The sequence below is a fragment of the Nesoenas mayeri genome (assembly GCF_963082525.1).
Source record: "Nesoenas mayeri genome assembly, chromosome: 16".
Classification (NCBI taxonomy): domain Eukaryota; kingdom Metazoa; phylum Chordata; class Aves; order Columbiformes; family Columbidae; genus Nesoenas; species Nesoenas mayeri.
In genome coordinates, this window is record NC_137562.1 from 12,185,193 (window position 1) to 12,209,986 (window position 24,794).

Sequence of the window (24,794 nt, forward strand, 5' to 3'; positions counted from 1 at the left end):
ACCCTTTATCCACATGCTTCCCGGTTGATATAATTTTTTTGGATCTCCAAAAGACATTTGATAAAATTATTTTGCCAAAAGGCCTTTAAAGAAACCAGACTGACACGGGACAAACAGGAGCCAACGCAAAGATGCAGGGGAGGGAGCAACTGTTCAGTTTCCCATGTGGACGTTGCTCATCATGAGTTTCTGGACTTTGGTTATTACTATCAGTGTGCCCTTCAATTAAGCCCAAGTTTGCTGCCTCAACACCGCTTAGAGGTCCTGAAGGTGGTAATTAATCAAGAAATTAGAGCTCAAGTAACTCAAACCTGGCCACAGAGAAACCAGCAGATTCCTGGCATTCTGCTTCATAGAACAGTCACAATAACCTCAATCCAACTCCTATTTGGAGTGAAAAGGTGAATCCCAGAAGCTGAAAAGTAAGTGAACCCACTCAAGGGACCCACCAAACCTGCCAGCACAGACACAAACAGCACCATAGCGGGTTCCTCATAAGGTCCAGGCCCTGAGGGCTCCTCCTGCCCCTCAGCCTGTCCTGCAGGCAGAGAGAACCACCATCAGCAGAGAAACGCAGAGGACAGCGTCACACAAGGGACCGGCAGGAGTGGGAAGTCCCCCCCAATAAACATGTCCCACTGGGAAAGGACATGAAAGAGCAGGAAGCTTCATGCAGCAATGACTCACACACAAAATTACCCACCAGAAAAAAAGCCCTTTTCATTCTCATGTGAGCCCAACCTCCAATCACAGCCTCCGAGACAGCCAAAAAACAACACTGAGGACCATTCTTTCCTCTTTATTCACAAATCATTCAGGATGAGGAGAGGGCACCCGGGGAAAGGCAGAACTGCGCTTTCTTCTTCCTCTTTTTCTGAAGGAAATTCAAATGTCCTGGGAGAAAAAGGGGGGAGGATCCGGGGAAGAAAGGACTTTCTGGATTCATATGAAAAGCTCTCAAGTAGCATGAACACAACGACAAAAATCTGATTTTTAAAAAAGTATTACTGGCACCCTTTTGACTTAGTCTAAAAAAAAATCTGCTTTGCTTCTTCTGCTCTTTCAGTTATTTATTCACCTCTGTTCTGAAGGCATTTGCTTTGTTTTTCCCCATTTCTTCCATTCTTCTGGTACTAGTGTGTCCTAGAAAGAAAAATCCAAAAAATTAACTCTTCCAGGGAACAAAGCACAAGAAAAGTGTCCCCAGATCCCTGAATTCTCTCTCAAAGGAAGCTTGTCAGATAAGCTGCTCAAAGGAAACTTATTGGAATGATAAAACCAGTATTGCAATGGAATGGAGGACTGAATTCAAGGATGGAAATGTTCAGATAAAATGAAGGTTAATTTCTGGTGCAAAAGGGATGAATTGTAAAACACAGAACTGAACAAAAAAAGCCAGGCTGAATGCAATGCCTGCACGTACCTTTACAGCTCTTCTAGTTTAAACAGGGCAAATCTATTCCACTTACATTCAGCTGGTCCACGTAAGCACAAAGAAAAGACCTTAGGTCCCCAAGATGCAGTAAACTGACAGGGGCACATCTTTTTGGGGTCCTTTTCCTTTCCAAGATGCCAGACACAGGCACAGCTATGGATGCTCAGCACTTGTTACCAGTGTCTAGGGCTGGACTGTCAATACACTCTTAGCTGACATATCTGGGCATCAGAAAACCCAGCAATACGGTAAAAATGCTTGTGATTGCACACAGCAGCAAAACACTAACTTCTGGTTTGTGGATAGTAAGTCATTTGCAAGATCTTGCAGGATTACTCACAGTCAACAGGGAATTAAGGAGTTAAAATACCAGGCTGAGAAACAGAAAACATGCAAGCTGCAGAGAGCACATTTGCCAGGCATCTGTTAACAGGTCACTAAAAGCTGAAATCCCCTGGCCAAAAGCTACGGTACAAAGCAGCGTCCAGGGACCAGAACAGCACCAGCAAACACAGCCAGGGTGCTGCCAGCACTCAGCTACCAGAACAAGCCACAGCCACCTCTGGTTACTTGTCATAGCTTGTTCTGTGCCCAAATAACTCAAAACACTCCAGGAAGAGAAGAGGTAGGAACAGGGTGCTTTTCTATGGGACATGGCGCCAAATTCTCCGCAGGTAACTTCCATTAAACCATCCTCCATGCTATCTGCTCTGTAGACAGGAGCTCATACCATGGTGCACATCGTTTCTGTGACACAGCCACCCACACTGGCTTTGTTTCTCATCACAAAACTGAGCTCTGTTGAAGGCACTATGTGTGCCTGGAGCACTGGCTATGAACATGAGAGAAAGCAGACGCTTGTGAGATGTACCAGGGCAGCACACTATACAGGTATTTCAAATCATAGGACTTGTCCCAGATGCTCTTTCCCTTCCCCAAAATAAAACGGTGCACTGAAGGAGAAATGAAGGCACACAAGCACATTCAGAACGGGGCAGCATGCAGAGCGGTGGGCAGTCCTGCCTCCTGCGCTGCGGTGGGTACGGCAAACAGGGACCTTACCTGCATGGGAGGAAAGGAAACAAACGGCTTTGCACTGGGAAGTGATAACAGGGACCTACCAGGTGACTGTGTTGGATGGAGGGGGCTGCTGCTGCTGCCTGAGCCATCGTGACCAGCTCGGTCTATAGGAGGGTGAGCCCTGGATTAGGTTGTTCTCAGCTGAATGAGGTGGTGCTGACCTGGCTCTGCCGCACACAGAGCTCTCGCCACCCCAAGCGAGGACATAATTCAGCATCTAATAACCAGAATATTGCAGATGGGGACAGGGAATACCAGTAGCAGGATAGGAACAGCCCAGATATCGGCTGTTTTTATTATGTTATCCTTCAGCCAACATGATTAATAATTTATTTACAGGAACAATACTGCTTAAACTAAGTTTATTTCATCACTTGATAGCTGCTTGGTGCTCAAGACAGCATATTCGCATGTGTACATATTACCATATAGACTTCAGATGATTAAGGAAATCACACAAAGGCAATTTAATCTCAGAGGACATGTACGGCTAACATGCAAATCTGCTGCAGTCAAGGTCACCCAAGGACTGATTTAAAGCCCAATAAGCGATGTTGGAAGGAAGCAGCTTCAGCTCAGCTATCTTTTGTATAAGGAGCGAGTGATGAAGTGAAATGAAACAGGCAGCAGGCCCCGGAAAGGCAAATTCCAAAAAGGCCCTTACTTCTAGAAGAGGGGGTCACTAGCAAACCCCCCTTTTACCGCAGCGTTCTATACTTTGCCAACCTACTGCTCTGCTCTGCAGCGATCCTGCCAAAAGGAGAAAGGAAGAAAGGTTGAGAGGAGATAGGAAGGACGAAAGCAGCCCCGCTCCAGGAACCAGAACCAGTGACAGAAATGCAAAAAGCAAAACCAGGCCTTCTGGTAACTTCTGTAAGAAAATGGTTTATACTGTCCCCCTTCCCACCCCCATCAGTGGTCTCCATAGTGGAACAGCAGCTTTACCTCAAAGTGCAATCCAGTTAATTACCACTGCACTTCACCATCTGAGACAGGCTAGCAGCACGTTAACAAAAAGATGTCTTTTTGAACTTTAAAGTCATGTACAAAGGGTTTAACTTTAGCCTACGGCAGAAGTTTCACTTTCAAATTTGCCATTGTAGTTGCAGCTTCATGTCATTTACAGTGAAAGGGGCATACTGACACCCCCTGCAGTCTTTTGAATTAGGAACCAATCACCTGCATTTATGTGCTAACAGAAGCCCTGGTTGAGCAAAGACACTTAGAAGTAAGGTTCACTGTATATTTTTTCCCCAAATATGTATCCTAGGCAATCTCTAATTAATAACGATTTTATCATTACTCTTTAAATTAAAAAGCAAACGTTATTAAACGACATTACATAGCCCTGCTGGCAACAAAATTCCAGTTGGAACTGTTAGGCTAACAAGAGAAAGTGCCACAGTGGAGAGGGCTGGACATCCAAGGGAGCGAGGATGAGAAAGCTGGGAAGATGGTAGGGAAAGGGTTGACAATCATCCTCCCTTCTACAGCCATGCAAGTGGAGAGGTTTTGAAGACAACAAATCAATGCAAAATCCCTGAAGATTATATTCTTGTAGGATTCTTTTTTTCCAGATCTTGTACTGGTTTTAATAAGGTATAACAAAAAAATTGAGAACCCAGGGATATCTATGCAAGTAGGTATGCAAGGATAAATAACTCCTGGTGGTTCAAAAAGGGAAACTAAGAAAGAGTTTTATGGCAAAAACGGTCAATAAAATAATCTTCAAAGCCAAACTCTACATTAGTAGAAAACGGCTGAAATTTAAGTCTCACATTGAAACCCCGTGTGGTGGAAATGAAGGAAGGAATGGTTTAAACTCTAACTAATGCACTGTATTGGACGCTTGGGCCAGCAAACTGCCTGCAGGCTGCCTAAGCCATGGCACGGTCATGAGACACTGCATGGCAGAAGAAACGACTGTAAAGAATCAGTCCACCATCAGTACAGAAATGAATGTCGTATCCCTAACATTTCCCAGAATTTTCCCTGTTTTTGCTTGTGTGTGTTGCCCTTTGCCTCTTACTGCGCACCTCTGATAAGCACCTGCTGCCCTTTTCTCTAAGACAGCAGTAAGATACCCCCACCTCACCTCCCTCCTCTTAAACCTTAACTCACCAGCACAGCTGCAGAAGAGTTTGGCCTCTCCTGCATTTACATTATTGTAAGAGCTTGACATATCATGTAGTAAAACAAATTTGTCGGTGAACATGTCTTGCCAAATGTGGGTTTCCCCATGTCTAAGTGTACAAACTTCCACCCTTGGCTTTCTCCGTGTGCCTGATCACTTCAGCAAGTGGCCACGAGGACCATTCTCTGAGGGAGCAGCCAGCTGGACCTCAGCAAGAGCATCTTGTTGCCCTCGTCAGTTCAATCTCTTATTCTGAAAGCCGGCATGAAAATGGGACCAAGCAGACCATCCCCACACCAAGAACCAAAAGATCCAAGAATCAGAAATGAACGCTGCTTTTGTATTGGTCACTAACACACGACAGCATCAATGTGATCTCCTCCCCACCGATTTTAAAACCGGCTCCCACCAATGCGCAGTCCCTGGCTTACCGTTTCACTGCTTTCTGAGCCAGCATCCTGTTGCCTGCCAGGAATGTGATGCCACCCAAAATGGCCAAGTACTTCAGAGTCTGGAACATGTTGAGCTGAGTCCAGTAGACATACATGAGTCCCAACATTGCTATGAAAAAGAGACAGGGCCCACAGCTGAAATTGCATTTCAAAGACCAAGTATTTGTTATCCTCAAAACAATTGTTATGTTGTACTGCCAGGCCCAAGCCTTTGGTTTCTGTCTCATCTCTGAAGCTCTCAAATAGCACATCTAAAGACTATACATTATTTCCAGGGGAAGAAGGCGTCTGGGTCTCCATACTGGAGAAAAATGTGACGCTGATGGCTTGTAACACCCTCTTCTTGAAGAATTATGGACATATTATAGGCATTAAGGGCTATTAAAAGGAGGAGGATACTCTGGATTTCAGAGGATATAACCTTTGCACATTTGTAGGAGCTTACAGCTGTATAAAGCTTTCAAGGAAAATGACTCGGATTAATCAACACGCTGTCATCTGGGAAACAGCAGATCCAATGTTCTCCCAATCTGCTATGTTTTTGAAATTTTACAAAGGGCGCAATAGAATTGATGAAAAAAATTGGCCCTGCCAAAGAACAAGAGGAGCTTTCAAGAAAAGATCTAGATGGCAGGCCCATAGGCTTCAATCCCCACAGAAACTCCCTGCTCGCAAAGGATAAACACACAATAAAGCAAGTGTGACCTCTGGAAATAAGAAGTTCTATTAAGTGCAGATAAATGGTGTGTGAGAGGAGCCCAGTAATGACCGCTGTTACAAACTGATGGCCAAAACAGGTTTATCACCATATTAACAGTCATGAAAAGCAGGAAGGCAGATGAAAACAAGAGAACAAATGTTATGCTATTATGTCATTATAGTTAATAGACCACGAGCCCATTAACCACCAGGGCTCTCATCTGTAACTCCCAGGTGTTGAGGTCAAACAAAGCAGAAAAGCCTCTGACACTTACCAGCATGTCCCATGTGAAAAACAATGGTGCTGGGAGCAAAGCTGAAGTTGGAGATGTTGGCACCTATCTTGATCCACTAAAGGGGAAAGAAACAAAACCCAAGTTACAACAGTCTTGTGAACACAAGCTTTTATTATAAACTTCAGTATCTTTGAAGGCTCTTTGCTTTTGCAATGTTGAGCTTCTGCTGCTTCTGCCTAGTCAAAGGCAGCTCCTCAATTATCTTTCTTAAACTGATGAGAGGGTATTGCTCCAAATCTACATTTTCCAGAAAAAGAAACATTGCTATTTCTACCAAGCTAAATTAATTTCAATTAAAAAGACAAAAAAGGTAAAGTTCTAGTTTTGCACTTGGCATAAGAACCACTATAGACAAAAGATGTTTGGTCATAAAAACAACTTCAGTTTTTAGAGTACAAAAGAGAAAGGTGTAAAGGATGGGAAACAGGAGCAGTATCGATGAGATTTTCCACTGAAGTGACAACATGTATATTGTGAACTCCAGAGACCAGTGGACACAACTAAGTGCCAGCTGTAAGAATAGTTAATGGGAAATTACTGCCAAGCAGTTTAATGCTCCAGCAGTTTAATGAGCAAGCAGTTTAATGCTCCAAATAAGGAGTAATTTAACTCAACCACATATTTTATATTGCATTAAGTTCAAAATGCTGATCTGATGATACAGTGAGTAGCAGATGTTTCAATTAAAGACACACAAATACTAATTATGGCCATAAAAGGGAATCAATCTGATAGGATTAAGTAACAGATTTTGTGACGGATATATTAAGTGCAATGCAGAATCATTGTTTTTTTTTTTCCCCTGTGGAAATCTAACGCTAGTTACAACTTAATCTGCCCACTGCTATTCAGCACCTCCAGCAGAAGCACACTGGAGAAACTCACCCTACCTACTTCTACTTGGCAGCAGTGTTTTTCTGTTCTGACTATAGACTCAAAAAAAGAACAGTTTAGGAAAGAGTCAATGCCAGAGCAACGCTCTGCACTGACATTTGCTAGCTACAACTCCAGTAATGCTGTGCTGGTCATAACAAACCAAGGGTTTTAATAAGTCCCTAAGTGACTTTGGATTGGATGGGAAAAAGTTTTCTTCCTCTGTGGCCCAGTTCACTCACCAGAATGAGCAGCAAAAGCAGCGGGGAGAGAATCAAGGCTGTGAAAGTGTTTGACACCACAGTGGGAGGCCGCTTCTCAGGTTCCCTGAAGAGGTGCTGCAAATTAAGAAACCAAGTCATAAGTAGGAGTATTCCAACAGAGTGGTTCTTGGCTCCCCAGAGGACCAGTTGCAGCCCTGGTGCTGGTCCCAGACATTCCTCTGGATGATGAGTGTTCCTCTCATGGCAAAGACTGACTCTGTAAAGTAGAGCGTATTCCAGTCTCTGCACATTTGGTCTCTTGCACAATCAACTTTTCCTGGCACTCACAGAAGCACTTGTTAGCTTGTCATCAGCACAGGTGGCTGGAATGAAGCAAGAGAAACCTTCAGCAGCAGAGAGCTTTCTGTGCGCTCACCTGCTCAAATTTATGTCTCTGAATCTTCCCAGTGACACCAGTTGCTCTCTCACAGGTAGGACACAGCTTATCTATTCTATTCACACTCCATAGGACTGCAACACATTTCATTCCATTAAGCAGTAGCTCTGCTCTTCTTCTAACTACGCTACTTGTATTATTTTTTTGTAATGAGAGATGACTTTTCAACAATCAATTATGACGAGAACAAATAATACTAGTAGGCCTAGCCCTCCATCTCTGCACGTAATTTTTGGGTTTGACTGTACCTGGATTTCAGGTTTGGGAACAAAGAGGTTCTTGGACTGGACCGTGGATGGTGCATCCTCTTCTGGGAATTTGATCACAACATCAGCCTGAAATGAAATCAAGCAGCTTCATGAAGTTTGACCTTAATGTATTCTAAGTTTTATAAAACCTATTCCATTACTATAGCCTATTTCCTTATTTGTCAACCTACAACTAACATGATTTTAAAGGAAGCTAAAGAAAAAGCCACCACATTTAGCAACTTCTCCCAAACCGAGGCAGTGATGCCATTCACCCATCACCGAGCTGGACTCATTTCCAGCACAGCAAGTACAGAAAGGCTAAACTTTGAAGAGCTTGCTGTGAAATTACAATCAATCCCATAAACATTCTGAAGTTTCTGTTCCACCACATGAGGAAATGAATGTTCATTTCAGTCTTGCTTTGATGCTTACTTAAAAACTTCAAATGAACAGCAAACCTCAGAGTCCACAAATGGCCAAATGGATTCTGCTTCACTACAAAGAGCAAAGACATTTGAGCATTTTTTCTTTCAAGCCCTCCTGTTAGACTGTCAGTCATCTCAGAACTACATCACCACACTTCCAGCTACATACCACATTCCACAGGATTGGATTTTCCAGAGTGGCGTCTCCAATTATCAAGTAAAGAGTGTAGGTACCAGAGGCAGAGTCAAATTCAGTCTTTCTTTCAGAGGTATCCAGTTCAAACTTGTATACATTCTTGCTGTCTGGTTCTGCAACAAACACCACCTCCTGGCCAGTCTTCTGGTTGTGAAGTCGGACAAAAGTCTGAAAGGAAATATTGTAAAACTTCTGGAATACCTCACAGTGCATTTACAAATGCCAACGAAATAAGAGATTTACCCCCAAATCAAAAGCATAATGTCAACAAAAGTTATGAGTATCAACCGGGAGCCTGGGTGTCTAGATCCCTGCAAATCAGAGTTCAATGTCTCTTTGAGTCACTGCATTAACACAGGGCCAAGACCATCCAGTGGCCCACTTGGGGTACTGGACAAGATACTGAATGTTACTGGACAGGGTATATGCAACAGCCCACAACAGGGATGCATGCTTTGTTTTTTTCTTTTTTATAGAGAAAAAAAATTGTAAAGTCTACATTCAAGCACTTTTTCACCAAACAATCTGCATTAAGAAAATCAGAAATCTACTTTTTACAGTGCAGGCTACCTGCACTCACTTAGTTGAATTAAATAAGACACAATACCAGAACCAGATGAGGCTTCACTTAACGTACAGCCAAAGCAAATGAACTGAGTCCACTTCCCATCTACCAAGATCGGTGATCCTTCACTGTCCATGTCAGAAACATAAGGCTTCTCTGAACCTATCAAATCTTTTCAAGAGCAGCTATCACTTCAGATGCTTCAAGATGAAATGCTGCTGTGACACAGGAATGACTAAAGTTTGTCCTAACCTGGTGAGGGATGAGTTCAGCTCCACTGTTCACGTCTATCAGCTGGAAGGATAAAGCAAAATTCTGATGGCTGTCAGCAGTGAACGAGCCCTTGGCTTTGGCTGGGTAAGCTACCCTAGGAGGAAAAAACCAAACAGAACAGAGATGATCTTCCCAGAGCAGGCCTGGCATTCAAACAAACCGAGGCATGCAAGCCCATCAAGCAGGGCTGCAGTCCACTCAGCATACATGAGCTGTTTCACCAAAAAGTCAGGTGAACCAACATGTCTTCCTCTTCCACCATAAATTTAATAAAAAGAAATGAATGGAATTTTTTAGCAGGATTTTTGTGAGCTACATACATGTGCCCATTTTCAGGTAAAGCACTTTGTTCTAAGGTTCAAAGAACACCAGAAGGAGTTTTTGGTAATACTACACCCCACATTCCATTGAGCCAAGACCACGCTACAACCAAAGGTGTGACGGCGGCAGAACACAAAAACCAGACACTCAAACTTCAGCACAGGAAGGCTGCATCAACACACATGCACAGAGGGGCCTCAGAGAGCTGTGCAACCTAAACTAAATTCCACACATTACATTTTAACTGATGTCAGTTAAAAACCAGCTACATTAAGTTCAAGTACACCTGGCAATGGTTCAGCCACATCCCCCTAAACACAGTTGCTTCAGAGTATCTCTACTGAAGCCCAAGCACGCTAGAAACATTAACACAACTCCTAATGTGCTTTTGCTACAGCGAGGTCCCTACAAGGAACAGAAAACTTTGGTTGCCTGGCTTCTGTTACACAAGGTTCTTCTGGTTTAGCTGAAGCAGTTAAACCTCACAGGATCTCCAGTCGAGAGCCAGAGCTGCCCCTTAAAGGATCACACACAGTTGTTTTACCTGGTGGTTTTTGGCGCAATGCTCTGATCTTTATCCACAGTAGAAAGATCTACATTAGTAATCCCAACTTCCGTGGAAACTTTCACTTTCAGCTGCAACAAAACACAACAGAAAATTACTCAAGAGCACTCGACATATACTAATTATGGTCAAGCTCACTGCAGCAGCTTCAGCTCTTCTGTTCTCTTCCCCAAAGAGGGTTTTACACTAAGTCATGGACAGAACCTAACCTGAACAGAAGGATCTACAGCAATTTACCTTCAGGCAAAGCTCCTGCATCAGACACTAACCCAACCCATCCCCTTCCCTCTGCACAAGCACTCAGTTCTGAAGACACCAGCTTCTCATCTTGTTGGAGTTTGCTGCCCTTTGGAGAACTGCTTTTAATGAAACAGTCCAACTACCCAGATCCAACTTATTTTGCTTTTAAACTAGCTATTAAAATCACCATACATGATACAGCTTCAACCTGCATGTGCATGTGTCCTCCTGCTCCCTGGATATCAATGTGAGATGAGCGAGTTCTCCGGATGCAATCAGCTGTGCCTCTGTCGGCTCCTAAAGCCCAACAGGTTTCTGCTGATTTTGTTACCAGCAAGCAAAAGCCACAGCATTCCTGCAGCCCCGTGCTTTGTTCAGCCTTCCTTCGGAGTCACAGCCCTTACCACTCCGTGCAGGGCGGACAACACAGCCCTGCCATTTATCACTCTCCTTTGTGCTAAGTGCTGTGTAAACCCCGAGCAAAGAAATGGTTTCCTGCCCTCGCCACAGTCCCAACCCACAGACCATGTGAGCAGTAAACCTCGGTGGCTTTGACCGATTTCAACCCTTCTCTCAAACGTAAGCAGTTACTACAGTCTGTAGTTTCTAATTAGCACATTTGTTCTCACAGCTTGCAAACGCTCCCCTGAAGAATTAAAGTTTCCTTGCCAAGACATTTTTCATCATATACTACAATCTGTTATTATAGGTTTGCTCATGTGAGCCAGCCCCACACCCTCACCCTGGAAAATAATTCACACAGAACTTGAAGTAAAAACATAAATCAAGCTATTCAGGTCAGACTTCAAACATAACAATCTCGGCAGTTCATTTACAACAAAAAGTGTGATTTAACATAGAGATTAGCCTGAAAATGGACCCATTAACATGCAGACTATTCAGGCTAACCTTGGTTTGTTCCAACATGGGAGCAAAGGAAGATGGACTAATGAAATATTCATTTTAAAAGTTACGTGAAGGCAACTCAGAGCTGCTGCACACAGCCCCTCCAGCTGAACAGAACACAAACATCTCTCAAATATTTTAATGCCAGGAAATGTAGTCTCTGCCTGGAGTAATAACCCTCCGGTTTAGCTCATTACTGTCAAAACCACGGTGCATTAAGGACAATTAATGCTAATAGCAGTAAGGAAAAAAAAAAAAGCAGCAGCTCCCCCATAACAATGTGTCTTATTAGAAGCGGGTCACACAAAGCCGCCCCAGTGCTAATGCGTTCCTGCCGGTACCTCTGTGTGCCAGCAGCCAGCTTCAGCAGCACCAATCAACCCCCTCTGACACCCCCAAGTGCCATTACTATTACAGTGACAACATCAATTTGATGTGCAGAGTAAAGGCTGGCAGTTGTACGTAAGTGTCTTCATCCACTCCAAGCTGACTATGTTGGAAGGCTCCAAAAGCCATTATTAAATAGGCAACTGAGAGCAAAAAGTAACCCTGGGAATAGACACCACCAGACAAAAGCATTCTCAGCTGTTGACACTGGGGTGACTATATGAATAGTCAGAGGCCACATTCTTCTCACTGTAACAAACTTGAGGAACATAAAACTGAGTGTTGACAGAAAGCCCTTCTTCAGAAAGGTGTGGTACTAACAGATTTTGCCACCTAAAAAGGGGGTACGTATATATGAAATGAAAACTTAATTTGCTCTTGTCACTTTCTGCACTACAGAAGCATCATCATATACAGTTAGGAGATGCCAAAACACGCCTTTGACTCTTTCCTAGGGCTCTAAAACTTATATAAACAGACAACAACAAATGCTCGGCTTCCATACATCAGGCAATCACCTACTAGCCAAGCCTTGAGATCTACAGACTTGAATCTTGAATACTCTGAAGAACTAATGTTCTTAGCAATCGTTTTTGCACAGCTACTTTGGGCTCCTATATGAACACTTCCCTTTGTTAGCCTTGTTCATATGCTGTCAGATCAGCAAATATTTAAGCGATAAGTTCTGAAGTTTACACAAATCTCTTTTGATCATATATTAATCTGGTTACTGGTCATAATCCTGAGTCAAAATTCAATGTATTACAGAAAAGCATGTGATAAAAATGCCATGCAACTGGCAACATCCTTAACAGATAAAAAGCGGTTTGAGTGAATATGCACAGAAATAAAATGCCATCGAAACGCATACCCACCTCAACTTTGTTAGCAATAAAGCGCTTATCTCCGTCAACACTGATAGAGAAGTCATAATAACCACTAGCAGGTTTCACGTTCATGAAGTTCAGCTCAAAAACATCTCTACAAGAAAAAAAAAGCAAGGTGTAAGTATCCTCTAGGACTCTAACAGCAGCCTACAAATAGGTAACATCTTCCTACCAAGAAGTGTCCAATTACTTTAAATTAAGCAGGGAAACAGACAAATGCAGCACAAAACTAACATGGCTAAGTGCAGCAGGAAAAGAATTCTTCAAAGTGCCTCTGAAGTCAGAAGAACATTGCAATTCCCCACTCCCAGTCAAAAGAAAAAGCAACAGAAATTCACCATCACTACTAAAGGTGCTCAGTCACCCATTACCAACAAAATGCAACTACAGCATTTTGAGTTTTCCATCATACAAACATTTACCTGCTGGAAGAACACATACGGAAAATAAGCCCAACACTGTTTAAATAACACCTGTTTGCCTTACAGATGGTAAAATTAAGATTACATTCTTACCCTGCCAGAGTAAATGCTGTCTGTTGCAGAACAGTGGCTTTGCTAGATGCAGACTTGGCGTAGTCAAGCCTTACAACAGCTTGAGTCAGTGGCTGGGACATAACATCAGTCACTTGTAGCTACAAGAGAAAAACAATAATATCTGTGAAAGCCACTGTCTCAGGAGGAATGTGGGAGCACAAATGACTCACTACCCCTCTGCGTTATGCACCCAGGGTTCTCCCCTGCCCGGCATCCCAGATTCACCCAGTTCTTTCTAACATACATAACCAGGAAAGCTGAAGTTTGTAATCAGCAGAGCTGACTTCCGCACAGTGCCTTCTCAAGGTAGCAGCTGGTAAGCCCTGGGTAAGAAGTTCCTAAAAAACTCTTCATAAAAGCACTAAGACCCCAGATCTACTGGAACGTGAGTCCCGGAGCTAAAAACTAATTACACCACCTTACACAGTCAGCTCCGACCTACAGCTCTAAAGACGGACCCAAGAGATGAGTTTAGATTTGTGGCTAAGGACTCACCTTGAGTATGGGCTGATGGTGGGACACAGCAGCAGGCCCATCGGGGACAATAATGACAGGCAAGTGGTAGCGGTTCTGGGATAAAGAACCTGCGGCACAAGCAAGGCTGAAGGCCTCCGAGAGCGTCTCAAAGTTTTTCTTGCTAAAAATGGCATTCATCAACTGGATAATTTGATCCTGAAAGAGGAAAAGCAAATCACATGTAAGCACCAGCAGCTTACCACAACATTGCAAACTGGCTCAGTATAACGTTATTAATGAAAACATCATTCATAAAAACTTCCCATTTGCTTTAAAAACAACTCAAGTTATGAGGTAACCCAAAATTAGGTATAATACCTTTTGCATGTCACATTAGCATTCTTATTCTTGGCTGGGAGTTTCCAACCACAACTGCTGTAATTGTGCTGAAAACTTGCAAAACCAGAATTTGGATCCACCCCTTCAAGCTACATGTTTCAGAATAGAAGATGCTGTCAGCTCTACCATCCAGGCTGCCTGCAGCTGCAAAAAGACAACTTGGCTCCAGGAGCCGTACAATTGTCTTCATACAGTGGAGAAGGACGAGGCTGGATGTCCTGGCTACCTGCCGAGCTGGGAAGGCCACAGAGTGGTGATGCAAAGCACCCTATTGGCTCTGGAAAGAGCCAGCCTAAGCCCATGCAGGCTTATCTCCTTAGGCTCAGTAGTGTCCTGGAGCTAAGAGGATTAGCTTTACAGCAGTACCACCAGGAGCACGGAGCCAGCTTGGGCTCTGGGATGTGCCAAAACCAATTTGTTCTCCCCAAAGTGGGAGTGGGACAGAGTCCCCGAGCTGGTTTGGCAGTCTGACTTGGTAAGGTTGACGTATCTGAGCCACACTCCGCAGTGTATGCCATATTATTCAGATTCTTCCATTCCTTCCTGCTAGTCTGGAAAGCAGAGGGTTTAGTTACCTGCACTTTGATCCAAGCACAGGATTGTGGGCTAAATTCTAATCAGAAATGAGAATAATCGAAGACAATCCCAAATAAAGCAACAGGCATGCAATTTAGTAACCTACAAAGAACGCTTTTAAATCAAGTTCACTGCATCTGAAATTTTCACCCTCCTACTTGTATTAACAAGCACCAACATACGTAACTGGAGAAAACATCCAGACAGATACTACAGAACTCCTGCATAGTGCAAATCCTGGAGCATTTTTCATTTATATGGAACACATGACATAGCTCCAGATCTTAATCAGCAACTGACACTTTCACTACAATTATGAGAACAAAAAAGGAAAGGGACCTATTATTTCAAATACCACATTAATTTTTAAAGAGAGTTCTGTGGCATTCTGTAGGCTCTCTCACCATTCACAAGAGATAAAGCTTTAAGCCCCCAACAACAGCACTTCTGACAGCACAATTCTGAAACACCACCAAACAATTTTCCTTAATTGGTCTTTGTTTTTTTTAAAAGCATCATTTGGACGCTGACAGTTTGAATTGTGTGTAGCAGAATCACCACCTCGCAAGTGACACTGAAATTACTTTGCATTAGTCTGTTTGGCAGCAGCGTGGAAGAGCGCCAGGGGTGAACTCAGATGTCTTGCACTGGCTTCTGTCTCAACCCCGCCACTTCAGCTGGTGCTTTAGGGAGCTGCCATTCTCAATCAAAAGTACATTTAACTCAGTTAACTTGTGGTGGAAAAAAACATATTTAATGGACAGCTTGCAGTAATGGTTTCTAGCTTAATTAAGCTCAAAAGGAATTTCCAACAGTCTTTCATTTTAAACAAGTTTTTGCACCTGGGTTGCTGTAGATACTATTGTCTCCCTTTTGGGTGCCCTGAACTACGGTGTCTGCATTTCCTCACAGGTAAATAACATTTATAAAACACTTTGAAATGCTGGAAAGTCCTAGACAAGTGCCAAATACCAGGTCAAACTCTGAAACAAGAGGGATTCTTTTTAACAGCTTGTCTCAATAAACAAAAAACCCAAGGCCTCGCTTGCAATTTCCTTCTGTATATTTGAAAAAGTCAAAAACCAAATCAAATACAGCTTGTGATCCTGAAGGTAGAATTTCCTCCTACATTCTCCTACTTAGCATTTCCTCCAAGATGATGTTTTTCAATGGATGCTCATTACTTTTTCCAGTACAAACTCTAACTGGTTGTACTGGCCTCTTGTACTGCACAATGGGGACCAGGTAGATTCTTTTTGTGAGCTATGCGGTACAAGGGAGGAAAATACATGTACAGACCTCCTTCATTGCTGGTTCCATTCCCACATGGTCCGACAGCTTATAGGCAGCGGCAACAAACAGTGCAGTAGTCTCAATTCCTTCTTCAAACTGCAGGTAAACTCCACCCAAATCATCCAGACGAGCAACAAGATCCTGACAGAAAGAGTAGTTAACATTTAAATTGCATTCTAGTAGATCCACAGAAGTTCATTCCCTTAGGCCTGTAATCAAGAGTATCTGTATGGGATTGCTGAAGTATTTTGCAGTAGTTATTTAGAAACAGTTAGAAAAAGAAACTGGCAGACTTCAGTGGATTTAATTCTATTTAAAAATCATGACTTTGTGTCTCAGTCCACTGTGAAACAGGTGAAAGTCCAGAAGAAATATCTGCTTGAAAGGAAGAGCCAAAACAACCCACATTATGCAGAAATGGAATTAGTCACGTTGGCTTTTCCTTTTGCATTTCAAATTAATACATCTTTCAACACTACAGAGATCCAACAAATTCCTGAATAATTAGAGAACATAGTGTGTTCCTACCTCTATTTCCTCAACAATGCCGCTTAGATCTGCCTGCTGGGACAAGTAAGATGCCGTCTCCAAAGCCTGGATGGTTCTTGAACAAGAACAAACAAAACCAAACAATTTTATAATTTTTCCTTCCTTAAAAGCCAAACATCATTCAAATAAAAGCAACAACAGCTTCTATTCTGAATGAAGTGTAAAACAGCTGTTACCACATTCAGTTGAGTCAAGGCAATGAATCTGAAATGATTTAGTGGAAATTTAGAATCCATTAGGGAACACCACTTCAGCAACATCAATGCTCCAATAAACTCACAGATTCAAAGGCAGAGAAGAAACCAAACTTTGATCCCTGCACAGCACAGATCCCCAGACTTGCTGCCGAGGCTTTCAGGAATCCATGTTTTTCATCATTAAAGCAAGTTTTGAAGTTTCCCTTTCTTCCCCAGCTTTTAAGGAGCTCTCTTCTCTTCTTTCACATTAAAATTATTTAATTCTTAGATGATAAATGCCAAGATTCCTTCTGCTTACTGGTACATATTCCATCTCACAGTAGAGGCATCCCAACCTCCAAACAGGGCTGAGGAAGAACATCAAGTCTATTGCAGCCATAACTGACACTGATCCATGGCTGGGTTTAAAGTCAAAAATATGTTGTGAAACTTTTTAAAAGAGGGATGCATCCTCTTTGCTGGCCATTATTCTTGAAATAAACTGAATACATAAGCTCGTTTGCAAAATCACACAGAAAATAGCCCAAAACTGTATTTTTCATTTCCCCAGAGGGACAATAATGAACTGGACAAATACAGCAAAGGAAGACACACCACCTACTCTACTGCATTTATATCACAAAAATCAAGTGTCAACACATTCTTTACTCCAAAATTTGACTGCCTAGATTATAAACATACAACCGTGAATCATTTCCATCTGAAAGACTTACGCCAGCACACTTTCTTCTTTGCTAAGCCGAGCAGTGAGAGCACTCAGTGCTTCCTGAGATGCTAAAGGGAGGCCAAAGCCACTTAGGGCTCCGACGGCGTGGAAGATCTGGGTGATGGAGGAATCCTCACTGATGGCTGCAAGCAGCAGCTCCCTGGTCTCGTTTGAAATGGTCACCTGGGGAAGAACACAGGGAACACGCTGATTTACACTTGAAAAAATAAGGCCTCTGGTTCTTCCTGCAGTAACATACCAGATTGGTGAACTACTACAACCTTTTAGGAAAAAGCCTTTTACCACACATCACCTTTTACTTTAACTAGTTAAACCCCCAAGTTTTGCTGTTAACTATCAGTTAATCAGGATAATCCACAATTCAGATTTATCCCAGTAACCTGCTACTACTTTTCATCTGGAATCACATCACTGTGCAGCAGCTGGTGGTGCTGATAAGAAATGGGGTTTGGATAACGCACCCACAATTCAGTGAGAGTTGGCTGTGTGTGTATTCCTGCAGCATTTCAACACAGGGTTTACAGCCAAACACTTTATCATCCACCCAAAGAGCTTTTAACTGACACAGCTGCTGTGAAATCTATTAAAATGTTCTGGCTTTGTTCTTCTTAGCCACCAATGTTAAAAGTTAAAGCAAGAAACATTCCCTCAGAGTTACTCTGAATCAATACTTGCTTTACATCTTCACACTTTACCTTGTATAGACTACTCTTGGACAGTTCATAAGTGACTTAGCTAAGCTACAACAGAGCACAATCCACTAAAAGAAAGTAAAAGTAGAAGTTATACGTAAAACAAACTAAAGAAAGAGATCAAGGTGAATATTTACTTGCTACCATCTATCTTCAGAGCTCAGGCTCCAAACTCACCTCGCAGCCGGACAGGAGGCGGATGGACTGTGCCGCATAGAAGAGGGAATCCACGCTGCTGGAGTCCACGTGAGATTTGATGTAACTGCATGCAGCCTGTGAAGAAAGAGAAGTTATCTTATGGCAACGGTCTTGACTGAAGCCACCGAGGAGATTTACACGAAACTCTGAGACAGTTTTGCATACACTGCTGTGCATTTTTATCTTGTAAGAAAGCAAGTGAAAGCCCCGCTAATATTTGCGATGCAGCACCGCCTAGGACCCCTCAGATCCTACTCTGCTAAGTGCTGCACAGAAACCAAGGCGTTTCCTGCTAAAAGAGGTGAGTGATTTTCACATAAACTCAACTACAACCAGAATTCAAATTTAAATTGAGAACAATTATAAAACCTATCAAAATAAAAGCACCACGTGTATATTTAGTAAGGAAAAATTTCCCATGACAGAGAACAGATATGCAGATATTCTGTGGGCAAGCTTCCTTCCCAGCTGTGTATCACCGGCAATCACTAATGGATGCAGAACACAGAATACCAAAGCACACAGAAAGAAAACTCATTTTTCCCCATCTTCCCCCGCTGCGCTGCCCCTACCGGCCCCCGGCCCAGCAACGCGCCGTTGTGCCGCGCAACCACCGGCGGCCCCGCCGGGCCCTCCACTGCTCACCTTTTCGTCCGCCACCCGCACCCCCAGGCTGCTGAGGCCTACGATGGAGTAGAAGGCGGCCTGCAGGTCGGTGAAGGGCCGCTCCAGCGCCTCCCTCAGCCGGGTCAGGTCGCGGGCGGTGAGGCGGTGGCTGGGGGCCAGAGCCCGGGAGCCGCCGAGGAGGAGCAGGAGGCTGAGGGCCGCCCCCAGGTGCAGCCGCAGGCCTGCGGAGAGACAAGCGCGTTACCCCGCGCCCCTTCCCACCGCCCCGAGGGCCCCACCGGCCGCCCCGGCCTCCTCCCCACCGCGGCCCCGCGCCTCACCCGGCGCCGCCATGATGCCGCCTGCGCCACGGCTCCTCTTCCGCCCTGCGCTCCGCCCCGGACCGCACCACCGCGCCAAGAGGGGGGGGATGGAGGCACAGCGTCGTTTGCGAGGGGGCACCAGCCCAACGGGCTCCCGCTGCTGCGGACGCCATAGGAGCTATAAGAAGAATGAACCTCAGGGGCCGGGCGGGGAGGCGTAGGGAGCCGAGCAGCGGTGGGGCCGCCCGGGAGGAGACGGAGACGACTCCCCTGGGCGACGGGAGTGGTACGGGCCCCCACGCAGCGGACGGGGGCGGCCCCTGGCGGAGATGTGGGTTGCGGTGATTGGCCGAGCCGCCAGCGGCGCTTAGCGCGCCGCGGCGCCTTAAAGGGGACGCAGCGGAAAGGTGCGCGGAGCGGTGTGTGCATGATCGTGCCGTGTCGTGACATATCACGCCATATACTGCCATGCCATGCCACGCGGTGGCACGCTATGGAGTGCTGAGTCACACCATATCGTGTGCTGCTGTTCTGTGCCACGCCATGACGTCCCATGTGGCGTCCTGCCATGCTGCAGCATTCCCTGCCATGCTGTACCTGCAGTGCCATGAGCCTCATGCCATGCAGAGCTGTGTCACACCGTGCAGGGCTGTGCACGCCACGCCAGCCCACGCCTTTGGGAGCTCCCCACACTGCTGACCTGAAACCCCCGGTGCACCATTTCCTTTCTATCCCACCAGCTCCTGGTGTCTCAGCATTATCCCTGCAGCCATGGTGGGAAGGTGCTCACACCAGTGTTCTGCTGGGGCATCAGAAAACCCCCGAACTCACTGGGACTCAACAGAACAGCCATCAGCCACAGCGGAGCTGCTAATCCACCCGGGATGCAGTTACCTCTGCCACCCCCAAGTGATGGCCAGTGGGTGTCAGCCTCTCCTGTCACCCTCCGCAATAACCTCCTGCTCTTAATTACAGCTGACTGCCACAGTCAGCTTCTGGCAAAGCCACCTGCTCCTTGGCTGCTGCTGGCCAAAAAGCTCTCTCTTCACAGCAAAGCAGGGACAGAAAGGGCAGCGCCCCACTGGATGTGTCCCCTGGGGGATGGCTGATCTTCGGCAGCCCAGAGTGGGTATTTCTCATGAGTTGCATTGGTGAGACGCTGGGAGCAGTGCCCTCGCTCCTGACACGGGGTTCGTGATGAGGAGGGAGCTCCCAGGCAGCAGCGAGGCTTCGGGAAGGGTGTTTGCAAGTGAACCAGTAAATCTTTGCAACTCAGATTCCTCAGTGGAGATGAGTGAGGTTTAAGGGATCGTTTCTGTGATCCCTGAGTTTAGAGAAGCTTTATCTTCCATTTCTTCATTTTCCCCCTTCGTTTTCTCTAAGTACCAAATTTAAAAAGAGCCAAAAAAGCCCAGCTCTTCTGTGCAGAAGACAAACCTCTCAGTTAACTAAGCAGTATTTCCCCAGGTGTATAACTCACACCATCTGTATGCCCCGTGTTGATAATTTCAGGTGACTCTTGGAAATGGCCACGGCCACACCATCAGGAACCCCAAGTTCCTGCAGTGAACCAATGCACACATCGATCTGCAGAATAGCTTTGTTCCCCCTGAGCCCCTGGGGACGGGCAGGGGTGCCTCTGGGTCCCTGTCCCATGCTCGGCTGTCACACAGGGGACCCAGCAACCCATGTGTGACAAACACCCGTCTCACTGCTTGCTGCCCTCCTGGAAGGCCCCAAAATTTGGGGAAAAGGGCTGTGCTTCCTCCTGCAGAGGGCACTGGGAACTTGTGCTTTTTGTTTTCTGGGGAAGATCCCTTGAAGCTGGTGCAGCTGTGGCTCACACACTGTCCCGCCGCTGCTCTCCCCGGTTTTGGGGCATTTGCTGTAATGCGGACAAGGCTGTCAGCCTTGCTGGGGGAAAGCAGGGAGCCGGGGAGCTGCTTGATGTGGAAAATCACCTCTGAGAAGGCAGTCTGCTCCCCGCTCCGCATGGCCACCCCTGCTCCTGCTGTGCCGGAGCCATGATGTGGTGCTGGCTCCTTTTTGGGGGACACTGAGGTGGGGTTGGGATGGCTTTGCTGGTGGCTTTATAAAGCCCAGCCAAGACGTGCTGCCCATCAGTTCCAAGCCACCTATCTTACCTAAATTCCCCAATTTTTGAGCCTGAACATGTTTGACCACCTCAATGTGGGAGATGCTCATGGCCCAGGTGGGTACCTGTATGAGGATGCAGGCACCGTCCGTCATGGATGGGCTTGATGGGATGAGGATACAGGCACAGTCTGTGCCATGAGCATCTCTCACGCTGAGGATACCCCGTTGCACTGAGTTACTCTGCTCCCATTTTCCCTTGGGTGATCTGGCTCCTCTGAAGTCTGTTCCAAAATCCTGTTGCTGTAGCTTCCCTGGGGGAAGGGAAAAATGTTCCGCATCAGAACGTCTGACTTTGATATTCTGTCCCAGAAAGGGCTTTTGTTTTGCTCAGTTGAGGTTGCATCACCTAACATTTTGCAGCAACCAAAGGACACATTTTGGCCAGCTATGATAGCCTTTCCCATCCCGTTGCCCTTCTGGGAGAGAAACTGGGGTGAGGGAAAGAGTTTTTTGCCCCGGGCTGGAGCAAAGCCTTACTAAACTAATCTCAAAATCCCACGTAAGATGACATTTCTGTTCAAGCTATCAGATTAATCTCTGACCTTGCTCTTGCCCTGTCAGGAGGTGACTGTGCAATCCCCAGGGATGCTGGGGACCTCTCTGAGAGGCTGCAGGGTGGCTGACCCCCCAGTGTCCTGGGGGAAGGCTCCCCGTGGTCCCCAGAGCCAGTTCCAGTGCCCTCCCCTGGGGCTGGGACATCCACATGCACCAGCCCAGCCTCAAGAGGAGGCTGGAGACCTGCAGCCAAGCTCTTCTGCCGTGACAGATGGAAATGGGAAGGATTGTTTTTTTATGAGATGAGAGAGAAAAAGCTAAAGGCCACTTGTGCAATTAAGTGCCTTAAATGTGGATTTTATTTCGATGTAATGGGACGGTTATTGCATATAAAATAAGTGCCAGATGGTTGTTAAAACCACATTTACTAAGTTCTAATAACTGTGAGTTTGACCTGTAGCCCATCAAGAGCTGCAATACCTCATTATAAACTAGTTCATGAGCTGTTGTCCCAGGCAGGGGCTTTGGCTGGTCCTTGCTGGGACCTTGGCATGGCAGCAGCACTCACTGCCCAGGGCAGGGCTTGGCCTCATGGTGCAGCTCTCCCATTGCAAGATGGTTTGCCCATCTCTATTTGAGCTTCGGTTAGAGATGCTGACAAGGACAGGGGGATAGGGAGGTGTGAAATAATCTGCCAGCTGCGGGAGAGGGGCCAGGACCCCTCCATGGATACGTACAGCTCCTTCTCCTCCCCTGTGGGACCCCTGCAGGTGTCTTGCATGTGCAGGTACAGGCAGGGAAGGAATGGGGTGAATTTACAGAGGGGACTGCAGGTCTCATCCCTGCGTTGTCCCCCCACACCCGCAGCATGGGATGCACAAGGTCTGGGCAGCTCGGCCTTGCAGCAGCCCCAAAGAGGACAGTGCACAGCACCAGCCTCTACAGCCCCTCGGGGCTGGATCTGGCTCCCTGCATTCCAGGGGAGCCCTGGACAAGCAGGGAAGTGAGCCCCAAACCTGCGAGCTGTGCCACAGCATCCCTCCCCCTGCTCTGCCTGCATGCAGCTGGCCTTCCTTCTATGGTAAAGACTCCAACAATTCCCTTTTTAGGCTCAATACCACAAGTCCTGGGAAGGAACCAGAGCCTGTTCCCCAGCCCCCAGCCCCACCGGGGTGGCTCTGAGCAGAGGGGCTGCCCGCAGGGATACAGCCCGTGCTCTGGCTGCCTGCAAACAGCTTTCCAAGCCAGCCCTTTTCCAGGCTGTCCCGACAGCTCCTGCCTGGCTGGAGACACACGGCTGGTCCCCGCTCGGCAGGAGCTCGGCTGTTCAGCCTGCTTTCCCAGGAGCACACCTCACCCCGGCCAGCACAAAGGTATCTCTGCACAGGATGGGGTCTGCTTGCCTTATTATTACTCCCGGAGAGCTCTCCCTGATGAATCCCAGCTGGGAGAGATTTTGGGGGGGGATCTTATTAAATTGTATGTATGTATTTTTCTGCAGTGCTGTTCTTCCTCCCTATCCCACTCTGTGTCCCACTGCCCACCCCTGGCAGGAAGGGATGAAAGGCTGCCAGGCTGCTTGGACCCAAATCTGGCCCTTCTCCCTGGGTGCTACACCTGCAGGCACCTTCTCTGAGGAGCACTGCCCACTGCGGGGCTCTCCCAGTTAACCCAGTCCCTACACTGGCAGGGCTGGGGCTGGCAGTGCCTCCAGCATCCCACATCCTCCTGACAGCATCCTTAGGGCACAGCCCCCACACAAGCCCCCACAGCATCATTTCCCATTAGCAAAGTGATTTACCGACCTCCCAGCAATGTGACCCAGATCCCAGCACTGCTCAGCCCCATGCAGGAGGATGGATGGGGAGCTGGGAGCAGGATGGAAACTCATTGGAGGGCTCCAACAGATGGATTGTGTTTGCACCATTCCCATTGTACAGTTTGAAACTCTCCTGTTTTCATGGGATGATGTCACATCTGGGCTCCTCAACCGGATTCTCTCTGCTGTGGGGAGGGAGATGGAGTTGAGGAGGTGGGAGTGTGAGCAGTGGCCATGGGGAAAGAGAAGGACCCAACCAGGATATCCCATGGGTCATACACCTCCCTCTCCATCACATGAGAGATGGGACGAGGCAGACAGGTGAAGTGCTCAACCTGCCGCTTTTCCCTACTCCCATTTGCTCCAGCATGCCAAGACTGGGGGTTTTCCAGGCAGCTTTGCCCCCCAGTGCAGGGGGCTCATAAAAACCTACCTAACTGGGGGTCTGGAGTTATCAAAGGGCAAATGTATGCTTTCCCCCCCAGAGGTGGAAGGCTGGGATGGGATGGTGGGGGACCCTGCCTGCCTGGGGAATCCTCCCCCACCGGTTTCCCATGCATTTGGTCAGTCCCCATGGCCGCTCGGACTGGGGTGTTTTACCCCCTTAACATCACCTGGGCTTTGGGCTGTGCTGAAATCATCAGCATGGGGAAGCCCGGAGGACACTGCGGAACCAGTAAATATGGGATATGTGAGCTTGAGGTCCTCTCTCTGTTATAGAAAATAATAAAGTCAGCACTACCTGTTGCACTGTCTCCTGCAATTGGGGGTCAGGTGTTTATCGGTGTTCTCTTGGTGACCCCCAGAGCACAGACATTGGCAAGTCACTGGCAAAGCTTTGCAAGTCACACAGAGGTAGCAGACAGGCCAAGGAAAGGACGGGCTGCTGTGCTCCCCAGGGTGAGTGACCAGAGAAAAGCCTTTTCTTGGCTTTGGCAGCGTGTGAGTGCGGATGGAGGGTGGTGACGGGCATGGGGGAGGATCTGACATGAAACTCCTGCATATAGTAGACATCCCAGCTTGGCTGATAATATTTTCCTTCTGCTCCAGCTTTCCTGGAGTCCCTAACTAAGAAAAAAAGCCTGAGGGAGCACTCAGAGAAGGTATTAAAAAAATAATTAAAATA

General features: G+C 46.4%; 1 protein-coding gene across 1 annotated transcript; it reads right to left on the reverse strand.

The window, feature by feature from the left end:
- Positions 1-788: 788 nt before the first annotated feature.
- Positions 789-19,245, reverse strand: RPN2 (ribophorin II). Its single transcript, XM_080354793.1, has 17 exons — positions 19,216-19,245; positions 18,914-19,116; positions 18,248-18,343; positions 17,365-17,540; positions 16,434-16,509; positions 15,912-16,046; positions 13,677-13,853; positions 13,161-13,279; positions 12,634-12,739; positions 10,205-10,296; positions 9,319-9,433; positions 8,475-8,669; positions 7,878-7,964; positions 7,212-7,307; positions 6,076-6,151; positions 5,081-5,210; positions 789-1,143 (listed from the first exon to the last, which is right to left on the reverse strand). The coding sequence occupies exons 1-17, from the start codon at positions 19,226-19,228 to the stop codon at positions 1,134-1,136; spliced, it is 1,902 nt and encodes a 633-aa protein (XP_080210919.1). The 5' UTR covers positions 19,229-19,245; the 3' UTR covers positions 789-1,133.
- Between the last annotated feature and the right edge of the window lie 5,549 nt (positions 19,246-24,794).

Coding starts and splice junctions, on each gene's coding strand:
- RPN2 (XM_080354793.1), bottom strand. Junction 16,510..17,364: donor AAAGAAGAAAGTGTGCTGGC/GTAAGTCTTTCA, acceptor TTCTTGTTCAAG/AACCATCCAGGCTTTGGAGA. Junction 5,211..6,075: donor TTTTCACATGGGACATGCTG/GTAAGTGTCAGA, acceptor TCTTTTTCATAG/CAATGTTGGGACTCATGTAT.